Source organism: Pagrus pagrus (genome assembly GCF_965226575.1).
Source record: "Pagrus pagrus genome assembly, chromosome: 20".
In the NCBI taxonomy this organism is placed as follows: domain Eukaryota; kingdom Metazoa; phylum Chordata; class Actinopteri; order Spariformes; family Sparidae; genus Pagrus; species Pagrus pagrus.
Window position 1 is genome coordinate 2,165,055 of NC_140207.1, and position 19,322 is coordinate 2,184,376.

At 41.4% G+C, this 19,322-nt stretch overlaps 1 protein-coding gene across 4 annotated transcripts in view; it reads left to right on the forward strand.

The window, feature by feature from the left end:
- The first annotated feature begins 148 nt into the window (after window positions 1-148).
- Window positions 149-19,322, forward strand: part of LOC311249191 (protein NLRC3-like) — a 28,908-nt gene continuing 9,734 nt past the window's right edge. The window contains exons 1-5 of one of the 4 annotated variants that reach the window (XM_084340045.1): window positions 149-438; window positions 2,689-2,839; window positions 3,817-3,896; window positions 4,009-5,881; window positions 7,276-7,449. In XM_084340045.1, the coding sequence (XP_084196171.1) occupies window positions 2,709-2,839; window positions 3,817-3,896; window positions 4,009-5,881; window positions 7,276-7,449 (2,258 nt within the window). In that variant the 5' untranslated portion in view covers window positions 149-438; window positions 2,689-2,708. Of the gene's footprint in view, window positions 439-1,149; window positions 1,234-2,293; window positions 2,840-3,816; window positions 3,897-4,008; window positions 5,882-7,275; window positions 7,450-19,322 lie in introns of those variants that run through there. The other 3 variants (XM_084340046.1, XM_084340047.1, XM_084340044.1) reach the window with 3 other exon arrangements.

A 19,322-nucleotide genomic window follows, 5' to 3' on the forward strand; every position in this document is an offset into this window, starting at 1 on the left:
CAGCCCTGCATGTCAGTCCAGAACAGTTGGACTGATTCACAGTGAAACAACATATGATCCAAACTTTCAAACCACAGTTATTCACATCAAAGTTTAACCTCAGTCTCAAGAATCGGTTTGTTTGATAAATCTCATTGAAGATGTTGCAGTTCAGCTCCTTCACCTGAGGAGGGAGAGGGACTGAAATGTATCTCCTCCGTATTATCTTCACCTCATCACCGGAGCCTGCTTGTTGTTGACAGGCTCATCGTGTTTGTCTCATCCAAACCTGGCAACAATGACCGTGACGGTGACGTACGTACGTAACGTGGCCGGTGGGCGGGGCCAGAGCGTCAACGTCTGTACGAGTTGGAGGCGAAGATGTGTCAAAGAATCAAACCGTCAGGCGTCGAGAAAAGGACAAGAAGAAGGTTGAGGAAGCAACAAGACAAGAACAAGGTAATGTGAAGTAACGCAGTGCTGACCAGGTGATGAACGTTTAGCGACAAAACGTCTGTTTTTAATTCAACATGTAGAAAAAGACGTCAACGGCTGCGGCTGCTGCTAGCTAGCTAGCTAGCTGTAGACTGCGTCAGGCTCTATCGCCACCGGCGGTCGCCTCAGTTCTGTGTAAGAGATCAACTTGAACTCAGAAGGTTCTTTAAGGTTCTTTATTAAAGGTCTCTTTATTAAAAATAAATACAAAATATGTGATTTTTTTTTTTCTCCACATATTGTTGAGTTTATTTAGTTCAGTTGTCTGAGTGAAAACGTGAAGAGATGTCCTGAAACGTAGCTTCCATCTTCCAGATGAGTTTGTGATGATGTGTGTTTTTATGGAAAGAGTTGATCAGGAAAGTGACAAAGTTGTTGTGGTGTTACAAAGACGACTGCAGCAGCAACATGTCTGTGAAGAAGCTGTTCCAGGACAAAGCTCACGTTGAAGAGCTGAACGTTACCAAATACTTCTTCAGCTCATCTACAACCACAAACATTGTTCAAGGAGGTAAACTCAGCCGACTGGAGGAAGTTTGTCTGACAGTGATCTTAACTCAGTTTGCTGTGTTTGGTTTATCTATGTTACTTATGAGGGAGATGGTCATGGAGAAACTTTGATTAAAGTCCACAATGATTTCCAGTAAATGACAAGAGGAGGACCAACACTGAGGTGGGGGGGGACATGGAAGTGAAAGTGTTCAGACTCCATTTTGAGTCAACAGAGCAGCAGCAGGAGGAAAAGACGTCTGAGGCGGGGTGAGTTTTATTCTCTTTAACAAGAGACAACAAGCTCAGATTGAAAGAAAACTGACCAGGAGCTGGATGTTTTTTTACCGTGTGTGTGTGTGTGTGTGTGTGTAAAGTAGTTTAACAGTAAAAACAGTAACACCTTCTCACTAATAAGTAGGGGTGAGTGAAAACAAATCGCTTCTTATGTGCATCGCAATGCGACTCTGAATCGATTCTCAAATGTCAAAAATCGATTTTCTAAGTGTTAACTGATTACGTAATGTTGGCGGAACGCAAAAGGCGGAACGCGGAAGTGCAGACTAATGTATTTTTGAATGAAAGCTGTTTGTGATTTTGGTTAAAGCAAAATGTTTTGGGATTTTTTGTCTGAACAATTATATTGTTCATTGCACATAACAGGATGTTGGTCTATTTTTTATGTTAGTGATTCAGAATATGCTGAAGCTGTATTAATTCACTACATGTGTGCTGCTACAGGCACACACTCTTTTCCTGTTGGTTCAAAACTGAGGTATTTGCTCGCAAATGTAACCTTCCAATTGACTTGCCACATCTCTTCCATTTGTTTTTATTATTAAAAGATACTGGAATTAATTCAGTATGGATCATTACAGATACTTTGCTTCAGTAGTCACACAGTGAGGAAAAAAACAAATCCTGTATGGGAAAAAAAAGATGCCTCGATTATCGTTTTATCATCGTAATCGAACCCTGAGGTGATTAGAGATCCCCTCTACTAATGAAGCCTCGATTAAAGTCTGTTTTATGGACTTGGACTTCACTGTTCGCTCATTGAAGATATTGTGTTGTGCCAAAGTAGATCCTGTACTGTCCTGTTGGTCAGAAGGATCCAGATTGCTGTTTCAGTATTAACATATTTTGTTATAACTTAACACTAAGAACTAGATTCTTTCAGACATTTAACCTCTGACATTTAAAAGATGAAACCCAGTTGCAAAGACACAAAATGTTTTCTGTGGAAATTTCAAGTGAAAGATTCCAGAACAATCATTTGATTAGATTTTATTTGCACAATTTACTATTTAACATGAGTTGTTATAAAACTTGTTTGTATTTAAAACATATTAAAAGCTGTTATTTATTGTACGACTATTCAACACATTTAAAGTAGACAAAACAATTATTGTCATAAAGTGACTTCACTAAAAACCTGAGCAGTGATCCAGGTACATGACGACAATAAAGAGATAACGTCTGCAGGCAGGAAGTGGAGACTTTGAGTGGACAGAGCAGGACATCATACTGAGGGACGTCCCTTTAATTAGACAGAGACATGGCTGATCTTTGTAAATGTCACTTTTGTTTAGCATCACATTGGGTGATGAGTCTGCAGGCTTCACCGTCTCCATTTTACACCCTCCTCCTCTGCATCTTGTTTCACCTGTTTGTCCTCCTTGTCTTCATGTTGTTCTCCTTCCATGTGCTACATATTTACCTCAGTGCTTTCTGAAGTGCAGAAGATGAGTGATTGTGTGGAGGAAGAGGAGGACGGAGCAGAGTCTCCAGTCTCCTGCTGTCCGTCTATGGAGAGTGACTGGTCCAATGGTTTACCTCCAGTCTTCAGTGATGAACCTGGACCCTCAGACACACAGTAAGAGAACTGATATTAACTTCAGTTTATACAATTAAATCATTACCATTATATGACTGTAGTTGCCCAAATAAGGACAAAATTATCTTTTTCTGTAAATTACATTTTAAAACTTTGTGACTTGTATTATACGTAAGGACGAGACAATTATGTGTCAACATCAGATATTCTTCTTGAATACACCGGAGTGTTGCATCATGGGGTGTAGCCTAAATATTGTTGGCTAGTGAGATACTTCAGGTTCATTCATTGTTTGTCTGTTAGAGAAATTTTAGTTTGCTCAGTTAAACCTTCAGGAGTTTGATGGCTGATGCAACGTGTTTTGCTGCGATGGAAGAATTACTGATGAATGAAAACGAGCAGAAGTCGTCCCAATGTCTTTACTGCAGATGATCAAATGATCTGTTAAAAAGACAAGAATTACAACTTTCACTGAATGTCAGGATGAGGAGCACCAAGTATTTTACACATAGATAAATTACACAAATGAGGGATTTATGTTCTGCTTTAATGACGTGAGGATTTCTTCTATATCTTTGCAAAGGAAAAGGCTCCATTGATGAGGGCTGGAAGTATCTCATGGAAACTGTCCCAAAATCTTCACTTCACTCCCCTTTATCTTCATCAAACCTTTTTATCAAACACAGTTGTTGAAAAAAGAGGAGGGTATATTGTACTAAGCGTGGCCATGTACTTTGTCCAGTATGGTTTAAGTTTTTAATAGCTGCTAATGAGGTCATGTTTTGTGGTCCTTTTTGTTTGAGTAATAAAATTTCCCATTAAAATAAGTTTGTTCACTGAAATGAAATGATGCAAACTGCTCCACTGTGACTCAGACAAAAACAAACTGTTAGTGATTGGGAGTTCAGTCCAGATTCAGAGCTTGGAGAAGACATACTTATGTTTACAGTCTGTCTTCTCTTTTGTCAGACTGATCTGTGATTTCTAATCTGAGGGATTTTCCTTTATCTCTTCAGAAAGACAGAGGGAAGTGTTTCTGTGGAGGAGCAGCTGTCCTGCTGTCCAGTGTTAGTCAGTCAGACCAACACTGTACAAAGTAAGACTGTACATCTGTCTGCTGATGTCTTCATGTCTGAAAACAGGAACTTTTTGATTTAATCAAGAGTCTTGCTCTCAATTTAATCCCAGAATATTTTCTTCTCTTTCAGCTGATAGTGTTCTGCAGGAGGCTTTAGATGAACATAAGATCAGTCTGATGAGGAGATGTGAGCGTGTGACTGAAGGAAGTGATGAAACAGGAAGTGATGAAACAGGAAGTGGAACCCTCCTCAACAGGATCTACACTGAGCTCTACATCACAGAGGGACAGAGTGAAGAGGTTAATACCCAACATGAGGTGAGCCAGCTAGAGACAGTTTCCAAGATGGAGACCCTCCATGACACTCCAATCAAGTGCAGCGACATCTTTAAAGCCTCACCTGACCAACAGAGACGCATCAGAGTGGTTCTGACCAACGGCGTCGCTGGAGTTGGAAAAACCTTCTCAGTGCAGAAGTTCACTCTGGACTGGGCAGAGGGCTCCGAAAACCAAGATGTCCGTCTGCTGGTTCTGCTCTCGTTCAGGGAGCTGAACCTGATCAGAGATGAGCAGTACAGTCTTCTCAGGCTGCTCCATGTTTTCCATCCAACATTACAGAAGGTGACAGCAGAGAAGCTCGCTGTCTGTAAACTTCTGTTCATCTTTGACGGCCTGGATGAAAGCAGACTTCCACTGGATTTCAAGAACCATGAGGTCGTGTCTGATGTCACACGGAAGTCATCAGTCAGCATGCTGCTGACAAACCTCATTGAGGGGAAGCTGCTTCCCTCGGCTCTCGTCTGGATCACTTCCAGACCTGCAGCAGCCAATCAGATCCCTCCTTCACGTGTTGACAGGGTAACAGAAGTACGAGGCTTCACTGACGCCCAGAAGGAGGAGTACTTCAGGAGGAGGTTCAGTGATGAAGATCTGTCCAGCAGAATCATCTCACACATCAAGACCTCCAGGAGCCTCCACATCATGTGTCTGATCCCAGTCTTCTGCTGGATCACTGCTACAGTTCTGGAGCACATGTTGACAACAGACCAGAGAGGAGAGCTGCCCAAGACCCTGACTGACATGTACTCACACTTCCTGCTGGTTCAGACAAAGAGGAAGAAGCAGAAGTATGATGAGGGACATGAGACGAGTCCACAGGAGCTGACGGAGGCTGACAGGGAAGTTCTTCTGAAGCTGGGGAGGCTGGCGTTTGAACATCTGGAGACAGGAAACATCATGTTCTACCAAGAAGACCTGGAGCGGTGTGGTCTTCATGTCACAGAGGCCTCGGTGTACTCAGGAGTTTGTACAGAGATCTTCAGAAGAGAGAGTGTGATCTTCCAGAAAACAGTCTACTGCTTTGTTCATCTGAGCTTTCAGGAGTTTCTGGCTGCAGTCTACATGTTCAACTGTTACACCAACAGGAACACAGAGGTCCTGGAGGCGTTCCTAAAATACTTCAAACTAAGGAACTCAAAACCAAAGTCTCGCCCTGAGAAGATCTCTCTGTTTTTTTCTGGCCATGAGACCCGCTACCCGTCCCTGGATGACTTCCTGAGGACAGCCATGGAGAAATCCCTTGGAAGTGAAAATGGTCACCTGGACCTGTTTGTTCGCTTCCTTCATGGCCTCTCTCTGAAGTCCAACCAGAGACTCTTAGGAGGTCTGCTGGGTCAGACAGACAAGAGTCCAGAAATCATCCAGAGAGCCTTCAACAACCTGAAGGAGATGAACAGAGGTGATGTCTCTCCTGACAGAAGCATCAACATCTTCCACTGTCTGATGGAGATGAACGACCACTCAGTCCATCAGGAGATCCAGAGGTTCCTGAAGTCAGAGAACAGATCAAAGAAGGACCTCTCTGTGATCCACTGCTCAGCTCTGGCCTACATGCTGCAGATGTCAGAGGAGGTTCTGGGTGAGTTGGACCTGAGGACGTACAACACATCAAAGGAGGGACGACTGAGACTGATTCCAGCTGTGAGGAACTGCAGGAAGGCTCAGTGAGTCCAGATGTGATTATCAACATTATAAATCAGTGTAGATTAGCAGTTTAATTCTTCAGATATACAAACTATAAAATAATTTATTTTGAAATAGCGGTTACATTTTTAAATACAATTGTGATCATTTTTAAATAATGTTTCACTTACCATGAGTGCAACAATGTAGATGTTTCAGTTGGATGTGTTTATAGCTGTCAGGTTGTTGAACTCAGTTATTCCATTTATTTCTAATGATCATTAAATTTGACAGTTTTTCTTCTATTAATCTTTCTTTGGGCGATAGAAGAAACCCTGGTGAAACTAATGAAAGAGGTTTTTTAACCACTATACTGAAGAGTTTAAAATAAGATCTGTATCATTTTTCATGTGATGTTTCTAAAGTCCTTGGGAATTTCTTTCATGAAGTTATTGTTGTCATTATGCCGGTTTAGAGACATTTCACAGTGAGCAAATGGACCAAAAAGTTCCAGCTCAAATTAAAGCTTCTACTTTACCTTTTATACATGACATGAGATTTTTTTCTGAATTGACTCTTATTTAGTTTTAATCTTTATGTATTTTTGTTCTGTAGAATCAGAATCAGCTTTATTTGGTCAAATATGTGTTGACATACAAGGAATCTGACTCCAGTTCATCATTGCTCTCAGTGTAGTTACACAGAAGAGACATACAGCTGAAAGGAATACACACAACTGAAAAAACAAGTAGATGAAACGTGAAGAATAAAGAAGTGTGAATGGTCAGGACTGCAATGTACAATAGCATCTGAAAAGACAGTAGGTGTATAAATCAAAATCACCAATGGCAACACCATAAAAGTGAAAATCATAAAAGTCTTTATAGAAGTCAACTGTTCTGAATCACATCTGTATTAGCTGACAAAATATTCATTAGTAAATGTAGATTTCTAAGATGGTTTTTCAAACTTCAAAATCGCCCATGTTGAATTCAGGAGCTGCACGATCATTCAGCACCATGATTTGTGGAGCCCACATGCTCGACACAAGACGTGCAATGATGTTAATTTTGGCACTCTCAGCCTCATGCTAACACTGTGTTGGGCATAAACTAATCTAACTTTTTGGCAAAAGACATAGGATCAGATCACACTGACACTGTGGACATCATGGAAACCCAAATGTAACTACATTTTCTCTTCCTTAATCTGCAAGATTAAAATAAAACAAAGATTTAAAGTCTGCAGGTTTTAGAGAGTGATGAGAATAACTGTTTCATGTCAAACACAGATAAGATGAAGGTTTGCTGAACCACTGATGTAAATAGCAAATGTCAGTCAGAACGTTTCAAACTGTTTTGACATCAAATGCATGAAGTAAATATAAAGTGTCCTCTTTCATAATAACATTTTTGTAATATTTGTGTCATGACAGACTTTCCGACTGTGGACTCTCAGAGACTCACTGTGAAGTTGTGGCCTCAGCTCTGAAGTCCAACCCCTCCCATCTGAGAGAGCTGGACCTGAGCTCAAACAGCCTGAAGGATTCAGGAGTGAAGCTCCTGTCTGTTGGACTGGAGAGTCAAAACTGTGCTCTAGAGAGTCTGAGGTCAGTTCATTGTCTTGTTTTTCCATATATTCAATTCAAACCCTTCACTCAGACTTAAACAGGTTAGTTAATTAACTCTGAAGATTAGCAGCAGCATAAATCTGAAGAAATGTCAGTTCTTTGAGACATTTTCTGTGTCTCTAAATGGCTCCATCCTGTGGTGTTCAGAGGAGGCTGCACTGAAGGACTCGATTCAGTGTTTTTATTTTTTTCATTCAGTTTATTTCTAACCTGTAAGTGTTAGCATCCAGCCGATGCCAGTCCCACTCATTTTAGAAACATCATCATTAATCATATATTTAGAACGGACAGTATCACTGGAACTACTCGAGTACTTCCAGAGGTGTTGGTATATCATAAGTTTATGGACAGCCTGCAGCCAATCAGAATCCAGTTATCATCCAGACCATGGTATATAAATATATTTTTTCCTCTTACCTGTGGTGGTATTTATCCATCTACTGTAGATCAGCTGGACCACTGATGTAAATAGCAAATGTTAATCAGAACAGAATGTTTCAATCTGGTTTGACTTCATCACTTGACAAACATTATCAGTATTATACTCATAGTTTAACCAAAACAATAGAAAAGTTTATAAAATTACTTTCAATAACACTTTACAACATTCCACGCAAAATGAGAGTAGTTACTCCTATATTTAATAGATAATGATGAGTTTCTGAAGAACAGACTGGGAGATACAATATTAATAAAAAATGATGTCATGATTAGTTCATAAATATCCATGAATCAACATACTGACCACTTTCTTCATGAGTCGTTCCTGATAAACCAGCTGCTTAGAGGACAAACACTAGTGATGATTGTCATGAACCTGCTCTGGGTCAGACAACAGATGGGAGACCACACCAAGACTGCCGTTACTTAAAATAAGTTATTGAATTAACTGAACAACTATAACACAAAGTAAAAGGTGTAGATCAGTGTTATAAGCAGTGTCTGAAGTGAATGGGTGTGAGTGTGTGTGTGGATGTGTGTAAGTGTAACACAGAAAAACAAATAAATCTTAACCAAACAAAACCCAAACAACAGCACTGCCTGTTAAGTAGGAGAGAGAGGGAGATATGGCTTGATTGCCAGGTTAATAAAGGGAGGAGGAGCCCTGATGGGAATCAGGTCCAGGTGAGGCATCTCCTCCTGCCACGCCTCCTCAATCACCTGCAGAGAAAATAGGTCAAGTGTCACAGTCTGGCTCATGAACTGGACAAGATAGGAGGACACATGAGGGGCTGCGGAATAACAATGAATAATTTATTTACAGAATAGACTATGTACAAAATTGTCGATCTACAAACTAAGGAAAATGAGGCATAATACAAATAATCCAGAAGCCCCAGCCAGCATCTGGCCTGCGATCAGGCAGGCACAAAGCAGGATGCAGGCATCAGGGTAGAGAGAGGGAGAAGACTGGCAGCTCCTCAGATTTAAACAGTTAGGCTACACCGGGCCCTTGGTGCAACCCAATCAGCATACAGCTCTGCTTCCTCTCTGGACTCGGCCTGAAACTAGAACAACAGAGAGACACCTAGTGCCCTGGTGGAACTCTGCACCTCCATGAGGGAGCAGCAACACGGGCACCCCTCTAGGGCCGTGACACAAGTCAATAGGTCAAGACACAAACTGAACAGGGTCATCACATGATTCATTCGTACTAATTACTTAATGCTAAGTTACTTTCTGAGTTCCCCAACAAGTGAAGTGAAACATCAAACTGACATCAGTCACTGTCTGTTCAGTGAGTGTTGAGGAGTTTTGAGTGTGTAGGGAGGGTCGATGTCGTTCTCATGCATATATTTAAAGGAGCAAAAAGCGAAATCATTTCACCGCTAGGTTTGCTGTTGAGCACTGCCTGTAGACCCAAACAAAGTGTGCCATTAGATTTGCATTGCATTGCACCGGGAGCTAATGCTAACGTTCCTACTCTTCTCCGTGAGTGAGACCGATGTTTCAGCCTGGTGTGACAGCCCGTGAGCCCCCCAGGTTGTCCGCCAGGCTAAATTTTACAATGCTAATTGAAATGTTAGCTGCCTGTCGGGCTACTCACCAAACACAACCGTAACGCCTGACCCATTGCTGAGGACCGAGCTGGTAACAACTCCAGCTCCGGACATTAACCCATGCTACATACTCATGCAATATAGCGGCAAGTGTGTAAAGTTACTGTAACACTGACAATAAAACAGACATTTGACTTTATGGTGTTACTTGCCTGTCAAGAAGAAGAAGAGCCAGCTCCGAGTCCGACTGTAGCCCCTTTAGCTCTCGCAGCTCCCTCCACCTCGGAAACGCCAGGCCAATGTTAATTCTGGTTTTATCCCTTTCTTTATCGGACAATTTCTTTGCCAATGACCTTTTTTTTTTTTTTAGTCTGCTCCTGCTCATCTTCATTGGAAGGTTTTGTTCCGCTGTCTGCCATTGCAGTTCGAAAATGCTGCCGCTGCCACTACTCACTGGCTGTCGCGTTTTACAGGGAGGGAGGGGGAGAGGAGGGAGGAGGCGGAGTTTCACATGAACGCACATGAATGCGCGGCCGGACCGGCTTGTAAACATGAGGCTGGAGATCAACACAGAGAGCGGGTGTGTGACGTCATCCTATACTCCAGATGAAGTTACACCTCTCGTTCTCCATGTAGCGATTTTTTAATTCCTTCAGTCTTAAATAATGCATTTCCGCTTATTGCTCCTTTAAATACTCATAAAAACACAAAATCCCCAGTCCAGACAAAATCCACAAAACAAAAGACATTTTTTTCACATTTCTTTATGTTTAGTCAAGTAAGTAATTGTCATTGATCAAGTGCTACCATAGACAGTTCAGTTCAGTTTGTTCTGAAGCCAAAACGACCCTCAAAAAATGAACAAAATAAAATAATTCTCATTACCCGTTGATTGATTATCTGGTCGTTTGATTAATTCGTCTCTCGTTTCTTAGTAACTTGTCATATTTTTGTTTACTGTACTGTAAAGTGTTACCTGACATTCCTTTAAAAATGTGTTGGATAATTATTTATACACATTACTTACAGACTAATTGTCTTCAAGGCTGAAGAATTGTGTTGACTGTGAATTACTGCTGATCAGTAGATGGCAACACAAAATATGATTCATTGCAAAACACTGAACTTTTAACAAATTACCTAAATCACCAACTTTACTTTTAAGGGTTGTTGTTTTGTTTTTTTAATACAGACTTGAGTGAATGTGGACCTCTCCTTTAATTACACAGGCTATACAGCCCTACATGTCTTATTTAATGATGATCCTCTAGTTCCAGACCTGACTGAGATCAGCAGCATGTTATTAATCTGTGTTGACATGAACAGCTGTATGAATGTTGTGCTGACATGTGGATGATGTCTGTAGAAGGCTGGTGATGATCCACAATAACACAATGACAAAGTTACTTTGTGTGTGTGTGTTTTGGAGTATGTTTTCATTTTATCCTATTTTATTTTTCTCTTAGTCACTTCCTACCTCGAGCTGCTATTATTTGCTATTGTTTGCACACTGTTCCTTTGTGCTGCAGTGTCAAATTGAATTTCTCCTACAGGGGATCAAGAAAGGTTCATCTTATCTGTACTCATTTTAGAGAAAAGCTCATTGCTGAGGACACAGTAATGTTGAGCTACACATTTAAAACCTGAACAAAGGAGTATCATAAGTTAATTTTCATCATTTATTCTTTATACAGATTGAGGGGCTGCAGGTTTTCAGTGTTGAGGCAGTGTTGACCAAATATGAATCAAGTTCCTAGTTCTCTCAGAAATATATTTTCACTGTTTAGCTGTAATATGATGAAGTTTGTGTCCCTGCCACCATGTTAAGAAAGTACCAGGGACGACAGAGAGGTGTTATTATGGATCCTACTGCTGTTGCCTTTGTTGGTTTAGACATGAGGAGTGAGACTGGTTTGGGTTAGGGTAAGAATATCAAGGCTAGCTAATCAGAGGCAAGCTAGGGCCAATCTTAGCAAGACAAGTAGTGGGATCCAAAATGCCCAGCCTAAGATATGGTCATGTTCTTTCTCAAGAATATAAGCATGTCTACGTTTTCTGGCAGTAGTTGAGACACACTGAGAGTGTGACGTCATTCTGTGTTCAGGACTCCATGACTCCATTGTATCTTTACATAACTAATAGTTGTATTTTAACTTCCATCCTGTTGGGTTCAGGTGTCTACGTCCTGCTACCAGGAAGTGACTGTTGTTAGCGCGTCACAGTGATTCAGTCTATAAAACACTGAATGATTTCAAGCAGGAACATGTCTTCTAAACTGACATAATTTATTGGAGGATTGCAGTTTGTCAGAGATCAGCTGTGCTTCTCTGGCCTCAGCTCTGAAGTCCAACCCCTCCAATCTGAGATTGCTGTGGCTGAATAACAACAAGCTGCAGGATTCAGGAGTGAAGCTGCTTTGTGATTTTCTGCAGAGTCCAAACTGTAGACTGGATAATCTGGGGTCAGTTCATTCTTTCTCTGTTACTGTTGTAGATCTGAAATATTTATTTAACAATTGAACTTGGTTCACGTTCATACGTCTATTAAGTGTTAAATTTCAACAACCATATTTTACTTCTGTGCTCAGATTGATATGATGTTAAAGTTGTGGTGACACTAAACTGCACACATAAGGCATATGATGCTGATCCACACTGAGTATCTTAATGCTAAATCCTGTGATGTTGAGTCAGTTTCTGTGAGTTTTAATTTGTGTTTGGCTGAACAACATGAGGTTATGTAGCTGGAGCCACTGGTGGAGCTGGTAGAGTTTAAGAGGTGAAGTCACTACATCTTTATTGAAGTAGCCGCATGTTGTCATTAATATTAATGAAAGCCCTTTTGGCCTGGAGTCAGCCCTACAAACACACTTGTCTGTGACTGACAGAGTTGTGCCATTGGTCCAGGCAGTTGAGTTTTAATGTCCCATGGGCCGTTGCCATTTGAACTTGATCCATGCAAGAGGTTATCATGTCACCAGGGGGCATACCCACCAACACTGTCAGTTTTCACAGGAGTCTTTCCCTATTTTTAAGCCTTTCACCGGCTGTGCTCCCCTTTCCTGTCAATATTTAGGGGTGTAATTAGATCTTGTGGCACAAGATCTTGCAATATTAAAACGTGGAAAGCTGTCTCGCAATATCATAACAGTGTTGTACACACTTCACACGAGGCACCATTATGTAATGCTTCATGCAACATTAATAGGGAGTTTTGGGATAAATTTGGCTATCAATGACAATTAATGATTATCAGGGATAATTATTAATTACTATAAATAATAAAATCGAATTTACATTAGATCGCCTCGGGGCACCACCCATGAAGAAGGGAAAAGATTGCCAATTCACCAAATCAGTCTCAGAAAAGGTACTAAATTGTTTGTAACTCTGATTAATAATTAACTTAATAACTACAACCAAAATTACCTTAACAGCTGTAATGGTCGAAGGATTTTGGCGTTCTTGACAGAGTAGAGGTTGGCAACATTCACTCTTGTACAATATTAAATGGACAGCATAAGGGTTCAAAAGTATTTTATTTAACACAAAGATGAAAACACACTAACATATACTATATACAGGTGTCTGTCTGTGTGTGTGTGTGTGTGTCTGTGTGTCTGTGTGTGTGTGCGTGTGTGTGTGTGTGTGTGTGTGTGTCAGAACAAAAAAACAATGCTGGTTCTCACATCATGTGCTCACTGATATCACATGTGGGTGTGATATGCTCCAGGCTGAAGGAGTGTGTGTGTGTGTGATGTGATGCCAGGTTATAGAAGATGGTTAGTTGCATGCAAAGACCCTGAGTAGCCATGTAGCAAAACAAACTACCAATAAACTGACCTGAGACCACAATAACCCCAAAACAATGAACTAACGCATAGATTGACAATGTGCATTACATCAACCGGAGTTTAAAGTCCTATGCTTAGTCATGCTATGCTATGCTATCTAAGCCCAGTTCAACGTTACCAGTCTTTGAAGAGAAGGTTTTTGAACAACTCACGTTAGCTTAGCCGTCCTGCCAGTTGAGATGCGTCGATCCCCGATGTAACATGGAGCTTTCTCCTTCATGTTACGCCGCACTCGGGGATCAATGCATCGCGACTGGCAGGACTGCTACTGCTAATGCTAACGTGAGTTGTTCAAAAACCATCTTTTTAGCAAACTTTGTGTCCACAAATGATGTTCTCAATGCTCGTGTTCAGGTGTAGGGACCCTGGTGATACTACGAGCAAAGTTTAATGTTGTGTCGAGTCTTCTTAGTGTTTTAAAAATAGCGATTTTGATGCTACAGAACTTTTGTACTTATCGTTCATTTATCGTTATCGAGGTGAGTTACTCAATATATCGCGATATTGATTTGAGGCCATATCGCCCAGCCCTAGTGCAAGGTCTGATGAAAGACAGCAGATGAAGGAAACTGGTCGCTCCTTTCCTTTGCAGGGATAGCAGCTCTGTGCTAACTTGCTTGGTGTTCCTCAGATTGTGGAGTTAGCTGGTAAGCTTTGCGTCGCAGCTGCTGGCGCTAACTGATCTGGAATAGTAGCAGGACCTCTTGTCGCTGCAGTGAGGAGAGGTTCTTTGTGTTATGTGCTATATTTCGCATGTGCAAGTGACGGGTTTGTTCTGGGGGTGGAATGCGGAAAGTCAGTCGTTGTTGGTGTGCTGAAATTGCAGTAAAGTCATGAAAGCCTACCGTTGTCGTCATAGTTATTGAACTAACATTGGTAGCAGCAGATGGCCACTGGTAATTATAAAGTTCCGCCAGCGTTTGATGAGAAGAAATCTTACGAAAGCTGGGAAAATGAGGTCGAAATCTGGAGACTGGTTACTGACTTGGATAAGAAGAAGCAGGCCCTGGCGGCTACCTTGGGAACTAATGGGAAGAACGAGGGACAGCGCGCTGGAAATAGCCACAGAGGATTTGAACAAAGATGATGGAATGACTACACTTCTGGAAAAACTGGACTCTGTGTTTTTGAAAGAGGAAAAGGACCGCCAATACGAGGTGTACACTGACTGAAGTTGATTATTAACAAACTGATTTTGCCCTGGACTTTGATTATTGAATTGCTGACTTTGCATTGAAATGAAGTGTTTTTGTGATTTATGTTGATTAAGTGGTGTGGTTTTTTTTTCTGGTTGATTAATGAGCTGTACACTGTGATGTGTATTGCTTTTGTGGGGTTTGGTTGTGTGTGGTTTTAAATTGTGTTTGGGTTCTAAAAAAATCAAATAATAAATATCTTATGTGCTAGGAGAGAGACCTGACTGGCACCCCGAAAAAAGAGAAACCCAAACGCTCCCTCACATTAAAACTGTCATACTATATTTCTCACTGCGCATGTGCAAGTGCCAGGGTTGTTCTGGGGGTGGAATGCGGAAGTCAGTCGTTGTCATTGGTGTGCTGAAGTTGCAGTAAAGTCATGAAAGCTTACAGTTGTCGTCGTAGTTATTGAACTAACACTTTGGGCCTACTGGAAATGTAGCTTGCAGCTCTCAGTAGCTGTTAGGCCCAGAAGAATCCAGTAGAAGAGAATTTGAGGGCAGGCAGCCCCATGGGGAGGGAGGGGGAGAAGACCACTTGGTGTCAAGTTATCTGATTTCTTCTTCCTCAATATCTGCCCAAACTTCAAAAGATGCCTAGAACACAACAGAGGACACAGTGGACAACTCAGTTCCTTTTTTCCAAATCTTCTTTTCTGCATTTGTTTAAGTTTTCAGTTTTAGGTTTTCAGGTTTCAGGTTGATAACCTTCAACACAAATCATAAAGAAACAGATACACAAGATTACTTAATTGGTATGGTGAATCACATTTCATGAATGATAATCACAATTTGAATTAATAATCAGGTAAATTAAATTTTTTATTAACACAAATACATTCTCAAACTCAGTCTAATTACACCAATCATGGGTCTACACAATCATAATAAATTCAGTGTTTCCCCCAGAAAATGTGTTAGTTAAGGTGGTGTCTGTCCAAACGGATGGACGGACGGGGCGGCGGCAGCGATGCAGAGGGTGAAGGCCGGCTTCGTCGCTCCATTTGGCTGTGTACATTGCGAGAGAAAATCACATGCAAACGTCAAATGCCGCTGTTCTGACGCATCGCGCTATTCAGAGGCATTCGGACGCATAGGCCCATTTTAAAAAGCTTATTTTATTTTTATTATGATTATTTTAATATGTTCTGCAGAGAAGGGAGACTAGTGTCGGACATGGTTTGGAATGAAAGGGAGAAAACATGAGAGTAACACGCCGAATATCGCTAGTATATAGATTTTTTTATTTTTTTTGAAGATGTTAGTTTAGGCGGCAGCCCTTTGTTGTTAAGGCGGCCGCCTTAAAACGAAAGCGCTGCGGGAAACCCTGAAATTGTAGTTAATTGCCAGACAAAATCCATTGACAAAATTGATTATAAATGTATGCAAAAATAAATAGACAACTTGAACTTTAAACAAAGGATTTTAACACTCTTTTCATTATCAGTCGTTTACGTAATCAAACATTCGATTGAGTAATCATTCATTTAAGTCCAAACAATTGACTGTGCAGCGTCTCACACAGCCGTACCGCTCATTATTTATCAATGATTATTAGGGGTGTAACAATACATGTATTTGTATTGAATTGTTTCGGTACAGGACGTTCGGTTCGGTACAGGGCTGTGCACGGGTGAGTTTCCAGAACAGAAGTTGCTGTGTTTATATTCTGCCTGCAGCTACACGTGCAGCCCGTTTACATCATGGCTAACGCTAGCGCGAAACCAGAGCGTGAAGACCCTCCCTTGTCACTTAAGCCTCCTGCTTGGGAACACTTCGGCTTCCTGGTTAAATATTGCAACGGAGAAAGACGAGTCAGGCACGGCGCAGATCCGCCGAACAGCTAGAGAAACGAAACCGAAACAATTCCCGTGATGATTACATAATCACACACGACTGCAGTTATACGTGTTATAAACACAACACAAAGTGTTCCCGACTGAAGGATTAGAGGAAGAGCGCGTATTTGTCTCTTTTTTAAGGTTTTTGTGCTTGTATCAACACGGAGTGTTTTATTTTGAAAATCAACCGGATGTATTGTTGTTGTTTCGTGTCAGACTTCCTGTCTGCTCTGTGCTAAACTCGGCTGAATTTCTGCGTTGTGCCGCGGCACTTGAAACGGCACCACCCGAGTGTGAATATCACTGCTACAAGAAAAAAAAAAGACCTTAGTGCAAACGCAGCTGACTTTGGCAATCAAGCAGCCTCTCCCTGCAACTCAGCCCGTATGAACAACACACCAGTGCAAACCTGGCAGAGGGACTTAAAGAGACAGTGAAAATTATTTATTTAACTTATTACCAGGCAGCACTTTACAACAGTATTCTATTTTTTAATTTTATTTTCATATTTTGTATAATGTTACAATAAATTGTTGGTTTACAAAAGTTCCGAATAAACAACAAGCAAATTTATGTTTTGCATTTTGTTCCCGTACTGTACCGAAAATGAACCGAACCGTGACCTCAAAACCGAGGTACGTATCGAACCGTGATTTTTGTGTATTGTTACACCCCTAATGATTATAGTCTCAGCCAGGGGCGTAGCAAGCTTTTCAAAAGTGTGGGGGATGGATGTGGACTTCCCAGTTAAGATAACTTGTTCCAGATGCCTTAACATTTGCATTCCCTCCTGCTCAAATCTTTCTCTAAACTGCATGTCAACAACATCTAGAACTTTGTAGAATTCAGTCCTGTAGTAGTCAGAAGGGGACGCATGTATATGTGCAGGAGCACTACCTGTGAAGCGCTGAGGTGGGATAGGGACACGAGGAGAGGCAATAGGAGTGAGATGGAGTGTCTCACACATCCTTGTTGCCTCTCATTGACCCATTCACACACGTACGAATATATCTGGGAAACAGACAGGTACCAAAACCAACGTCTGTAACGTTCTCTGATGATTATAAACGTTAACTACTCCTTATATGTTTAGTAAACAGGTAGGCACCAAACCCACGTATGTGTTTTTCTAATGTTTTTATGAGTGTTTACAGCCATAGATATATACGTATGTTCTTCAATGTGTTTCCTTGTACATACAGCTGTATAGATATAAGTATGTATATACAGACCCTTTCCAAAAAATTAGAATATCATGGAAAAGTTTATTTATTTCCATAATTCCATTCAAAAAGTTAAAACTTTCATAGATTATAGATTCAGGGCCCACAGTTTAAACGATTTCAAGTATTTATTTGTTTATTTGTACATAATTTGGGCTTCCAGCTCATAAAACCCACGAAAACAGAAATAAAAAAAAATAGAATTCTGTGAAGAAATCACCATTTACTTCTCAGTTTTTGCAGGAAAAAAAAGAAAGAAATTAGGATCACATCAAATCAATCAAAATATGGTACTTTCAAAATGATATGTCAATCTTCAATACTTGGTTGGGAATCCCTTTGCCTTAATCACTGCCTCGATGCGCCGTGGCATTGAGGCAATCAGCCTGTGGCATTGCCTGGGAGTTATGGAAGCCCAGATTTCCTTGATGCTTGCTGTCAGCTCTTCTTTGTTTTTGGGTCTGGTGCCCCTCATTTTCCTCTTGATAATACCCCATAGATTCTCAATGGGGTTTAGGTCCGGCGAGTTGGCTGGCCAGTCAAGCACTGTGATGGCATGGGCATCAAACCAGGTTCTGGTGCTTCTGGCGGTATGGGCAGGGGCCAGGTCCTGCTGGAAGATGAAATCTGCATCTCCATACAGATCCTCAGCAGAAGGAATCATGAAGTCCTCTAAAACATTCTGCTAGACTGTTGCGGTGACCTTGGATTTAAGAAAGCAGAGTTTACCAACGCCTGCACCGGACATTGCACCCCAAATCATGACTGACTGGATATTTCACACTGGACCTCAAGCAGCTTGGGTTCTGTTCCTCACCCGTCTTCCTCCAATCCCTTGGACCTTAATTCCCGAATGAAAGGCACACTTAACTTTCATCGGAAAAGAGGACCTTGGACCACTGGCCAACAGTCCAGTCCTTCTTCTCCTTGGCCCAGTTGAGACGCTTCCTATGTTGGCTCAGGCTCAGAAGGGGCTTGACCCGAGGAACCCGACAGTTGTAGCCCATCTCCCGGATGCATCTGAATGTGGTGGTTTTTGAAGCTGTGACTCCCGCCTCATTCCACTCTTTCTGGATCTCTGCCAGATTCTTCTCTGTTTGATAATCTGCTGAAGCCCATGGTCATCTCTTCTGCTGGTGCATCTTCTCCTGCCACATTTTGCCCTTCCACTAGACTTTCCATTGATATGCTTGGACACAGCACTCTGTGAACAGCCAGCCTCCTTAGCTATGAACTGTTGTGGCTTACCCATCCTATGGAGGGTATCAATGATGGTCTTCTGTAACAGAGTTACATACATTGGCAGCTGTAAACACTCTTGGGAAAATACATACGTGGGTTTGGTGCCTACCTGTTTACTAAACATATAAGGAGTATGTATCATTTATAATCATCAGAGAACGTTACAGACGATGTTTTTGGTTCCTGTCTGTTTCCCAGATATATTCGTACGTGTGTGAATGGGTAAATGAGAGGCATTTACTTATAGCACTTTGTAGAAGGAGCTTTATAAAGTTCACTCCACTGACTTCGACGTACGATTCAGCGCTCAGTGAAGCGTCTATGTAGATATATCTATATATATCTATGGCTAGTTCCCGCCTCCTCAGCACGAGCTGAACGATAAATCTAACGCAGCATGAGAGGCGGGACTTAAGGCAGAACAGCCAATCATCAGCCGGTCACACTGAAAGCCGGTGTCATGTTTGAAGCAACAATAGGAGAGGGAGGGGGAGAGGA